At 43.3% G+C, this 11,890-nt stretch overlaps 1 protein-coding gene across 1 annotated transcript; it reads right to left on the bottom strand.

The window, feature by feature from the left end:
* Window positions 1-6,917: 6,917 nt before the first annotated feature.
* Window positions 6,918-11,194, bottom strand: fzd10 (frizzled class receptor 10). Its single transcript, XM_080433960.1, has one exon. The coding sequence runs from the start codon at window positions 10,457-10,459 to the stop codon at window positions 8,702-8,704; it is 1,758 nt and encodes a 585-aa protein (XP_080290086.1). The 5' UTR covers window positions 10,460-11,194; the 3' UTR covers window positions 6,918-8,701.
* Window positions 11,195-11,890: the final 696 nt, after the last annotated feature.

Raw genomic sequence — 11,890 nt, 5'->3', positions numbered from 1 at the left:
ATTTAATCAAACCTTCAACCAGCCTTCTTGGATCACAAACAAATGTAAACAAAGTCAGTAGAAGGGCAACAGTGTTTCAACATTAGTGCCACATTGCAATCAGGGGTTGGCCCTTGAAGTGGGCCTGCATTTTCCACTCAGGCCAGATAAGTGGGTCCTGACCCCAACTGTCTTGTTCTCTGTAGATTAGCCATTCTTGCCATCACACCAATTACCACTATCAGGACAAAGCAATCTGGGCCACCACTAATGTCCGGTAAACTGAGATTTCTTCCCCATGCTTTAGCTTGATTACTCAAAGGAACACGAGCCCTGGTATCAGATACAATCCAAAGCTCAACAATAAAGCCATTTATCATCTCTTCAAGTGCTCCTCTGTACTTATCCTAAATTGTTTCCAGTCCTGTCACTGAGTAAAGTCACTTGGGATCGAAATGGGACTTTGTCATAGACCACTGTGGTCTGACACATGTTATGTGTTGTAAATGCCTGTTCACATTAACTTGATACTTCCAGAAAGAAAAAAACACGCACCACAGAATTATTTTTATTTTTTTTAGAAACTGATTGCAGCCATGAAAATGTGCTATACTGTTTTTGATTGAGTGAATACCTTATTAGCAGTTTGCAAAAAGGACAGTGGTACGATTATATAATGATGCTAAAAGGATAACGCAAAAAGCCCTGAGGGCTTGTTTCCATTGTGGTCCTATGTATTCAATTCATCAATAATGTCCAGAATGTCCAGAAGCATAACAAACATCACCAGTCTGAAAAATAACAAAATAATGCTAGCTAATAAACAAAACAAATTAGGCTTATCTAAATTTGTGAACTGTACTGTACAACAATCATGAATTTATGTGCTGCATGGTTTAAACTTAGTAACAGAGCAGGCCACTATTGCTTAAAACCAATCAACCAATTTAATAATCTAAAGTAAAGGACAAAATGTTTATCATTTGTTTACCTTTCATATGCATGTAATTATTATGCATTTTGTGTTGCGCTGCCACTGTCCATTATACACAATCAGTGTAGAAAACCAGTCAAATATCCATACTGTATATATTCTGCTGGTGGGACTGAGCTGTTGAAGGTGTAGTTTCGTTTCATATTCTCTCCCCGTGTCTTTGTTAAGTTTGCTGAGAATTCCTTTGAACCAACAGGCTTTTTCTCTCAGCGGTCTTCATGAGCCCTGTCAGATCCATCATCCCTCTATAGCTCCTATACTGGCTCTACGCACACACACATTCACAAAGCTCAACACACTGACGATCTCCTGGTGTGCAGACTCTCTCCACTCCGCCATCAATCCTGTCACTGCTTTGGCAGCATCTCTGAAAATGCCACACATGTGACTGTCACACACACACACACACACACACACACACACACACACACACACACACACACACACACACACACACACACACACACACACACACACACACACACACACACACACACACACACACACACACACACACGTGCGCGCGCACGCTCACGCACACACACAGGCAGACCTGCACAATACAATCATCAGCGTTAATCTAACTCTGACCGTGTCAGAATTGTCACTTGTTTGCATGCAATATGTGCACATACTTAGTTACGGGAACATATAGCACAAAGTGAACACGTGCACATGTATGCATTGCATAGCACATCAAATCGTGAATGTACTCAGACATAAACCATTCTCTAGTCTTGGGCAACAAAGACATCGGGCCAAGGAATTCAGATGCTTTTATTTTTATTTTATTGTCAGAGCACTGTGCAATGAGGATTAGGAAGGTGGCAGATTAGGGCGTCACAATCTGCTGCTGCTAAGTCACCATGGCAAAAACCCTGCTTCCAGCTGACACCAGGCTATTCATCACCACACAACCACACAATTTCACATTGCATCCCATGGGTACTGACACCGTCACCACCACTGCTTGTAAAAAATACTTAACCACTTGAGCCCTAGCATCCCTAACACAGGGCTAATGTTCAACAAAAATAGCATTACAAATGGTGCCTTGTGAGCTTGTAGATCTGCTATTTTTGGCAAAGAAAAGATAGGCCTAGTATAGAGTATACACTATGCATGTGTGTGTGTGTGTGTGTGTGTGTGTGTGTGTGTGTGTGTGTGTGTGTGTGTGTGTGTGTGTGTGTGTGTGTGTGTGTGTGTGTGTGTGTGTGTGTGTGTGTGTGTGTGTGTGTGTGTGTGTGTGTGTGTGTGTGTGTGTGTGTGTGTGTGTGTGTGTGTGTGTGTGTGTGTGTGTGTGTGGCAGAGTGTGCAATGTAAGCTGACAATTTCTCAGCAACAATATTCCCCAAGACAAAATCCCCAAATCCAACCCAAATAAAAATATAGCTTGCCTGTTAAATCAAACAACACCTGACCTTCACCATTTCAATTTGCTGAGCATTGTTCACCTGAGGTTGGAATGCGTGTATTCGCATGCACCATACCCAACTATCTGAAATCCATTCAAAGAATTACCAAAGAAGGCTTAAGTGAGGAGACTGGCATACAGACAAAAAAAGACAAAACCAACAAAGGAGGAACAGTAGCAGGAGTTGCCATTTTTTGGTCTGCCTGATATTGTATTCAGCTTAACTAGACCTCAGAGGAAGTGCACTGCTGCCATGCCGTATGCAGGGGGGAGTGTCTGTTTGCACAGGTCTCTCTCCGTTAACACTAATCTGCCTGATCTGCACCTCAAAGTCGCTCACTTCTCAACATGCAAATAAACATATTCAGGCCTCTTTCAAACCAAAGCCACTATCAAACACTTGTTTGATCAGCAGAGGCCCTCAGAGGCAGATCATTATGCATTTGAAAAAAGTGCCCTGCCCCTGCCTTGCAGGGAAAGAGAGCTCATTGTTGCCAGGTTTTTGAGTAATTACTCTCACCTTCAGCAGTGAAGGGGAACGGCTGCCTCCACAGCAAACGGTGTGTGTGTGTGTGTGTGTGTGTGTGTGTGTGTGTGTGTGCGTGCGCAGGTGTGTGTGTGTGCGCCCGTGCTGCACGTTGTCTTTCTGTTTGTCTCTGTGTGCTGCTGATGAGGTTTTTGTGATTGAAGAATGTGCACATATACTGTACACTTACCCTGCCCTACATTTTTGCCACATAGATCAAATTAAAACATGAAGCCCACCCAAACTTGCTTATACTTTAATCCTCTTTATCTCTGGGATTGGTGCACTAGAATAACTCGGGGGATGAGAGGGTGCTTTCATTGCTTTATTGCTCCCTGAAACTTCCTGTAACATTTTGACAATAACCTTTTAACTTTTTCCTTTCTCTTTCCTACACACATTCTATTTTTCCCTTTGCAGTCAAAGTCAGGTCCCCAAGAGACAAAACATTTTCATTTGAAGTAGTTCAGATGGAGGGAGCAGAGCCAAAGACCATTCTGAGATGAAACAGCCTCTTTTACATTTGTTGTACTGACTGCAGTAGGACCATACATGTTGGGAGAACCCCCCGCCTCTAACTGCAACAGCCAAATTCCTTAGCGTGCGTGCATGCATGTGTGCGTTTGTGGCTAGGTGTCATGTGCGACCCTACTGAGGAGGAGCTCGCAGGAACTCAGCTCTGTATTCCTAACAGGCAGGCCTGAACTAGTAAACAGGTGCTGCCGGGGCAGCTGACGATGAGTACATGGGGCGTCTCCAGAAAGCCTGATCAAGGAGAGGCTGCCTCAGCCGCCAGTCATCCAGGCAGCTTGATTTATGTCACTGCGTCAGAGAGCTTTATGACTGCTTGCAACAGCAGCAGACAGCAGCCAAAGTTAAGGTACACAGACAGAGAGAGACAGCATTCCATTTCCACCGCAAAAATTCACACACAACGGCATGGCAACAATAATAATAAAGTAGGGAGAGGTGTTTAGTCGTCATGCTGTTGTGTAGGCATGTATGACGTTTTTGATGTTCTGGTTTTAGGACTCGTCTGGCGAGGATGCTGCTTGCCTCCTGAATGTGAGTCAACCTTTGACGTACAGTGTTAGGCCTAATTGTACTGCTGTCTCGACTTTATGTTTGCAATACTCCTCGGTTCCACAAAAGGCACTTAACATCATCTCAATTACAGAGTGTGAAAAAACTAAAATCCACCCTTGGTAAACTAAAATCCACGCTTGGTGGATAACCAGTCAGATTGTATTAAATCAAGGAAATATCAAAGGATCGATGTTGTTTTAATAAAGCTGATCCCAAGCTGAAGCTCATTTTTGTCAACACATCATAAGTCTTCTTTAATGAGGAGAATGACGTGTGGTGCGAAGCTGGTGGGGGCAGAGGGAGAGATGGGGTGGGGTGGAGTGGTGGCAGGGGTGTGAGAATGAGGCTTGAGTCACCGAGTGAGTGAGTGTGTGAGTGGAGCAGTGTTTTCAGACAGGGGCCACAGTGGAGCTTTGAGATATGTTCTGAAGGGGATGTCTCTGCCATGGTCACATGGTTGTTGCCAGATTCCCCACTGTGGGACAAACAAAAACAGCTACCATGCCATCGCCAGGAACAACAGCTGTGTGAGGGCCCTATGACACGCACGCACGCACGCACGCACGCACGCACGCACGCACGCACGCACAATCTAATGAGCCTCTTGACAATCCCACTGTTAGCAAAATGTGTTGTTAGTTGACCTTATTCCTGTGTACTAACTTATGGGAAAGTATTTTATATGCCCAGATTCATCACTTGACGTCATTCATGACTTTTTGTAAGTCCTGCATTAAAATTGTGACAGTAGGCATTAGCAACTAGTTGTACTCTCACTGTTCTCTTAGAACATATTATTCTGCAATTATGATGTTTTTTTTTGTAGGCTATTAACACTAACGGAGAACAATAATACCATTGTAAAGAAAAATGTTACAGCAATTTCACACTACTAAGGGATAACTGCTGAATGTGAGAGAACAAGTCTGATCTGTGATAATATGTTAAAACAAGACTGTTATACTTTTCAAAACCTTCCCTTTGCCCTTTCTCTGAGCAGTCAATAGATTTCCCTTTGAAGAGCAGAGAGTGAAGCCTGCTTGGGTAGAGAAGCCCTGAGGGGGGAGTGGTAACTGTCATTTATATTTACAGCCTTCCCAGACACCTTGGGGGCTGTTATCCAGGTGGCCTCTGCTGAAGCTCTCAGAAGCACTCACCTTTTTTTACTCAACACAGTATCAATAGACAGTGCCTGACTTTGATTCGGCCACATAGAGATTTGTGAGTCATGTGCTTTTGAATGTCGGGTTGGGCTGATGCTGGAACTTGAATGCCCCCGAGGATTGCGCGTTACTACAGTGCACTCAACTCAAGCCTGATCTCTACGTGAGCTGCAAGATCGTCTATTTTCGGTGCACGCCACGGTATATTTATACACGTTGTATAAATTAAACATTAGCTACTCTTGCAAATTTACATATTAGAACTGACAGTACTGTTCTGCATTGTTTCAAACTTTCAAACATGACTAAAAGGCCAGTAAAGGAACCCAGTATTCTTCTCAAAACACACATTCTTTTGTTTTATAAATGTTGCGAAATCCATAATATCATTATGTAATTGTTACATCTAAAAATCTCTCAGTAGCCTTCTTCAAGACATTGGTTTATGTCCATGTAGCAGCCGGGACAGAGAACCACAACAAACCACAGTCATGCGTGCCATGCCATCAGTTAGAAAATTACAAGAGACAGCAGTGGTAGAGCGGCCGTCTTGAAATTGTAAGGTTCCCAGCTCGATCCCGGGCTCCTCCGGGCTTTGTGTCGAAGTATCCTTGAGCACGACACTAAACCCCTAAATGCTGCCTGCCTGTCGAGTGATGTGTGACTTGGTGCCTTGCATGGTTGCCTCTGCCATCGGTGTGTGAATGGGTGAATGTAATGCACACATTGTAAAGCGCTTTGATAAAGTCGCGCTATATACAGTAAATGCACCATTTACCATTTAAACAAAGGATCCATATCTTCACACTTCTTACATTGTGACCTAGACAAAAGTTGAAGAAGAGCTTAAATTGGTTGGCTTAAAAACTCAAGTCTAGACTTGTAGTTCTGTAGGGATGTGACCTAAATTGTTTACAATTTAAGGATCATTTAACACCAAACAATCCACTACCAGACGATGTATTCATTTTGGCAATTCTTTAAAAAAAAAGGCTTCAGTCAATATGTAACTACTTCAAATCCAGACCAGATGTGTCTTTTGAAAATGTCATCATGTACTGCTGATAAGAGAGATGACAGATATTCCATATTTTGTTTTGCAGCTATCCAACTTTCAAAGGCAGATCCTTCAAACACACTAATCCCGCCCTGAGTGCTGGATTATTGCATAATAACCCCATCACTGATACAGACATACACACATATGTGCATACACACGTGCAAAAGTGAGAGGGAGAGAGTGTGAGAGAATGGAAGACAAAGAGGGAAAATTATTATGAAATCAGTAATATTACTCATAACTGTCATATGTTCAATCCTCTCCAGGCCAGTTGAAGCACTGAAGTAAAATACTATGTAAATAATATACTGCATGAGGCTATGAGCTAATTAGTAGAAACGCAAAGAATCATAATTGAAAAGAATATTGCAACAGCACCATAAAACAGACATAGAGAGGATGAGATTCTTCAATAATATGAACAAGTATCTTAAATCTGGAGTTACAAATGTGTTGCATCTCAAAGACATGACAGATTCACTCCTCCTGTTCATAATGTATTCTATATCCAAAGAGCTGTCCACTATGAGAAATGCCAATGGTGGTTGCTGTTTTTGGATGGATTTCCATCCAAACTTACAAATACAAAAATGATAACCTCCTGAATAAAGCCTTGTTTTGTTTTTATAACTTAAAGGTATTCAGAAGCTCCACCTCATTTGTTGTAAAAAAAAATAATATGCTGGAACTTGAAACACAAAACAAAACTGACTTTGTTGGCTTGTTTATAAATAGAACATATAAGGGAAAAGATCATTTTTAGTAGGAAAACAGTATGAAAGGCTCACTCTCATAAATGGTTGACTCTCTGATATATTTATAAAAAAGCTGCTTGTAATCTCTTTGATGTCGTCCAACTTTTTTCTCTTAGAGATAAGATCTTGGAGTGAAATTCAGGTGTCATAGCAGCAGTGAGAATTTAATAAGAGTAAAAAATAAAGTAATACAATACTAAGCTGCTAGCCTTAGATATCTGCAGCGGATCTCTGTATGGGTTAATGAGTGAACATTACGTACACTCTCAATCAATAAATATAAATGTACAGTAAATATATCATTTCTAATGCCATCATGGAGGTGCAGGCTACTGATAGCTCATGCTCATAATTAAAGATTGAACATGAGAATTCAGATGCAACTATTCATGCTCTCTGTGCATCACTCAAAGTTGTGGATACACATGCCTTTCCAGGCATGGGTGGGGGGGTTATTCATCTTCTTCACTGAGATGGAGAGGTGTAATCTCCTCCATACACAAAGATATAATGTACGCCATGTGCACACTCGCTTGCCCAGTGGCTCATATGAGCTCAGTAACTCAACTGTTGACTGTATATATCAGTTATAACCTGCGTGACAAAAGTGGAATGAAGTGTTGAATCACTTTGTTGAAACTATTATGTGTCAGGCTCTGTTAAAAGACATACCACTTTATGTGAGTTCCATGCACCATATTTTGTTATATGATGATAATCAGACTGATAATGAGGGCTTTTAGAATGCCAGACATTATTCTTAAAACCCGGCTCCGTTACTGTTACAACATAAGGCTTGGGACATGCTCCCAAAAGAACAGCCATACAAACTAAAAGGGACAAAAAGGAGCCATTATCAAATGGAACACATTCTGTAATGGAGAATTTTCTTCTATTTAGAATCCCTTTTCACACAGAGGTTAATATAACAGCTGTAAATAAAAACAGTCGCAGTACACAATTCCATCTTTATCAACATCTTAAACTATTTATTTTTCTATAAAATATCGACTTTTAGAAATATATACAAATGCTTCCTTGTGCTATAAAACAGCAAAAACAGGAAAACTCGACTGTGTGTACAAATAAGTTTTCAATAACTAGTGCTTGTTGATTAATTCATGGCATGAATTTGCCTCACAACAGGCAGTCCATAAGGTCCTGAGCGCTTTTCAACAGCTGCTCTCACTCTAGTTCAAACATGTACGACACTGCCTTGATTTCCATTAAAAAGCCTCAAAACGTGACACTGTTAAGGCCTCCATCTCTCAGACCATTCATTTCCATTGTCCATGGAGTCCTTTCATTGTTTGTAAGGTCAGTAACAGTACAAGTGCCTTTTTTGCCTGTAAGGAAAACAACTATTGCACATTATATTCAAGCCGCCCCATGGCACATCCAAATGGTTTATTCCACTCTCTTTGTCTCAGAAACAATAAGATTTTTTTTTCTCTCTCTACTAAAGTTCCTCAGTGGGATAAGTGATTCCAGGGGTAGCAGATTTTTTTCCCCTCAAACAAAGGCAGTTCTTGTAGCTTGAGATGTTTCAAGATGAAAAAAAGAGAAAATATTACAGTGCATTCTTTTCAATGCATTTTGCATAAATAAAACATGAACCTTATTTCTTTTGATGGCACTCTTGATTACAGTGTCTGGTTTAGGTAAGGGCTTTATAAGTATCTTTTTTGTTGTTGGTTGGAGGGGGTTATACACAGAGAGCCAGCTCATACACATGTGGGAGGGGGCCGTGTGGGCTCATACTTAGTATTGTGCCCTTTGAGAGGTGGGTGAGGTTTAATGTACGGCCCGCTGCTGGTGAACACACTGGCAGCCTTCCTCCTCGTCCTCTTCTTGAGCTTCCTGCTAAACACATTCTGCCATGACTGCAAGGTCTTTGAGGTCCAGATCCACATGCCACTGGTGATGCCCACCACCAGGAGCATGAAGATCTTCACCATGAAAATCTCCACCGCCGGTATAGAAGTCTTCATCACACACGCGTCCGACTCTGGCCCGCCGCCGCCTGCGCACCTCTGCTCCGCGGCCAGGATCTTCCAGTAGTCCATGTTGAGCCGCTCGTAAAAATAGCAGGCTATGACGCAGGTGGCGGGGACCGTGTAGAGCACGGAGAAGACTCCGATGCGGACCATCAGCTTCTCCAGCTTGTCCGTGTTCTCCCCCTCCGTCTTCATAATCTTGCGAATGTGAAAAAGGGCCACGAAGCCCGAGAGCAGGAAAGACGTGCCGATGATGAGGTAGCAGGAGAGCGGGATGAGCACGAATCCCGTGAGGGCCTTCACGTCCATGCTGCCCACGTAGCAGACGCCCGTCAGCTCGTCCCCCGCCACCTTCCTCATCACCAGGATCATGATGGTCTTCACGGCGGGGATGGCCCACGCGGCCAGGTGGAAGTAGCTGCTGTTGGCCTCTATAGCCTCGTGGCCCCACTTCTTACCAGCAGCCAGGAACCACGTGAGGGTCAGAATGACCCACCAGAGGGAGCTGGCCATGCCAAAGTAGTAGAGGATGAGGAACACGATGGTGCACCCCGTGCTCTCCAGGCCCTCCTGGATGATGTACTGGACCCCGCTGTCTCTGTCGCACGCGATCCTGTCGGCCCCCACAAAGAGCCGGATGAGGTAGCCCACGGAGTACACGCAGTAGGACATGGACAAGAAGATGATGGGCCTCTCTGGGTATTTGAAGCGCTGGGGGTCGATGAGGAATGTGAGCACGGTGAACGCACTGGACATGAAGCAGAGGATGGACCATATGGCCATCCACACCAGGGAGAATTGCTTGTCCCCCTGCCTCCAGTACACGTCCACTTTGGGGTGACATTTAGGGGCACACGATTCACTCTTCTCCACAAAGTGGAACTTCCCCGGGTTGCTGCAGGTCCCCTTGCTGCCGCTGTCCTTCAGCTGCAGGTCTTGTCCACCGAGGGGCCGCTGGGGCCTGAAATCGGGAGGCTGAGTGTGGGACACTTTGTGGGGCTCGTCTGAGCCATTGTTCGGGGCCTCCATGCAGAGGTTGTTGGGGTCGTTTTTGGTTGGCAGTCTGTCGCAGTCCAGAGAGTCGGGCCACGGGAAGTTAAACTTCTCCAGGATGGGAGAACAGTTGAGCTTGACCTGCTCACACATCATTCGACAGGCGGGGATAGGGGTGGAAACCTGCTCCGTGCACATGGGGGCATACAGGGAACATAGGAAGAATTTAAGATGACTGTGGCATCCAATCTCTATCAACGGGGCAAACTCGTGGAGCTTAATAGCCGCCTCGTTTTGGTCCTCGTGGCCCATCAGATTTGGCATGCAAGTCATGTTATAACCAATGTCCTTACACAAGGGGATGTGGATGTTTTGACATCTCCCTTCTCCCGACCGGTCAGGGTCGATTGAACTAATGGCCATGCCCCCAGCGCTGCACAGCACAAGCAGCAGCAGCACACACAGCAGGCTCCGTTTGGTGGTTGGAGACATTTTCACTGCTTTGATCCGCCTTACAACAATAAACAAACGTTAAATGTTCACCACTGGGACAAAGCCCAAGTACCAAAACAAACTGGGTTGGGAAGAAGAGCACTGGTTGATGTGGTGGATGTTGATGATCAGAAAAGCAAATGAAAAACTTACAAGACTGTCTGTGGTAGGACCATCCTTACCCCCCTTTCCAATTTTAATTGTCTGGTAAAATCATTATTATATTCCGCTGATATGCTCAAAAAGGCAATCTTGTTGAAAATACAGCGCGCTTAGTTCCATATCCATGCTTTGAAATGAATCAGTCTGTATCTATTAGTCCACAATCTGAGAAGAATGCCGTTTATTGAAGATCAGTCGCGTGGTGCGCCGTTTCTCTCCGTGGCTGTGGTGGTTTCGGGCTTCTTTCTGATTATGTTCCTAAACTTGTTCCCAAAAGTGCACTGACTGAAGACGGTGCAAAATTGTCATGACACTTTATCCACACACGATACGGCCGTTCCGCGCGTATTGGACGCGATCAGGATTCACTCTCAGTCCGATGTCTGCTGCCTAACTTAAAGGAAAGGAAAAAGAAAAGGCAGCAAACAAAATCACTGTGCTGGGAAGTTCGCAAAGTGTCCTCAAAATCAGCAAAAATATCCACAGTAAATATTCCCAAATAGTAGTAAGTCTGTTCCAAAATTGTGGATTATCCTCCACCAGAGAGAGAGAGAGACAGTTCAGTTTAGTGGCAGCGCTGGTTTGAGTTGGTCGTTGCTCCGTCCTGGACTAACCTGCCAAGAGATCCGCCTTCAAAGACAGCTACTTTGCATAAGAAAGATGGAACTGACACGGTGATTATTTTCAAATCGTGCGGAACAGCGTGTTGGCCAATCATTACAAGATTCTTTTTAAAGGTTTTACAGCAAACTTGCCATCCTCCATTTGTTTGAGTTCGTCCTAAAAAACTGTGGTGTAAAGTAACTAAGTACATTTACTCAAGTACTGTACTTAAGTACAATTTGGAGGTATTTTGACTTTACTGGAGTTATTTCCAATTTCAGTACTTTTACCTTTACTCCACTACATCTCAGAGGCAAATATTATACTTTTACTCCACTACAATTATTTGAAAACGTACTAGTTAGTAGTTACTAGTTACTTTGTAGATTTAGCCGATCTACAAGCTCACTGTAAGCTTGTAGATCTGCTATTTTCAAAATATTTGTATACATTTGAAAACTTGTCAAACGGGACATTCTGCATAATGAGTACTTTGTACTTTTGGTACTTTAAGTACATTTTGATACCAATACTTTTGTACTTTTACTCAAGTACATTTGTACATGAATGCCAGACTTTTACTTGTAACAGAGAATTTCTACATTGTAGTATTGCTACTTTATTTTTACTGATAGCAAAATAATTGAGTACTTTTTCCACCACTGC

This window comes from Gymnoscopelus braueri (assembly GCF_963280865.1).
Source record: "Gymnoscopelus braueri genome assembly, chromosome: 7".
NCBI lineage: Eukaryota > Metazoa > Chordata > Actinopteri > Myctophiformes > Myctophidae > Gymnoscopelus > Gymnoscopelus braueri.
Note: the sequence above shows the minus strand (reverse complement) of the source record. Positions and strands in the feature narration are given on the sequence as shown.

What these genes read in the sequence shown, in the direction of transcription:
- fzd10 (XM_080433960.1), bottom strand. Translation starts at nt 10,459, where the DNA reads ATGTCTCCAACCACCAAACGGAGCCTGCTGTGTGTGCTGCTGCTGCTT.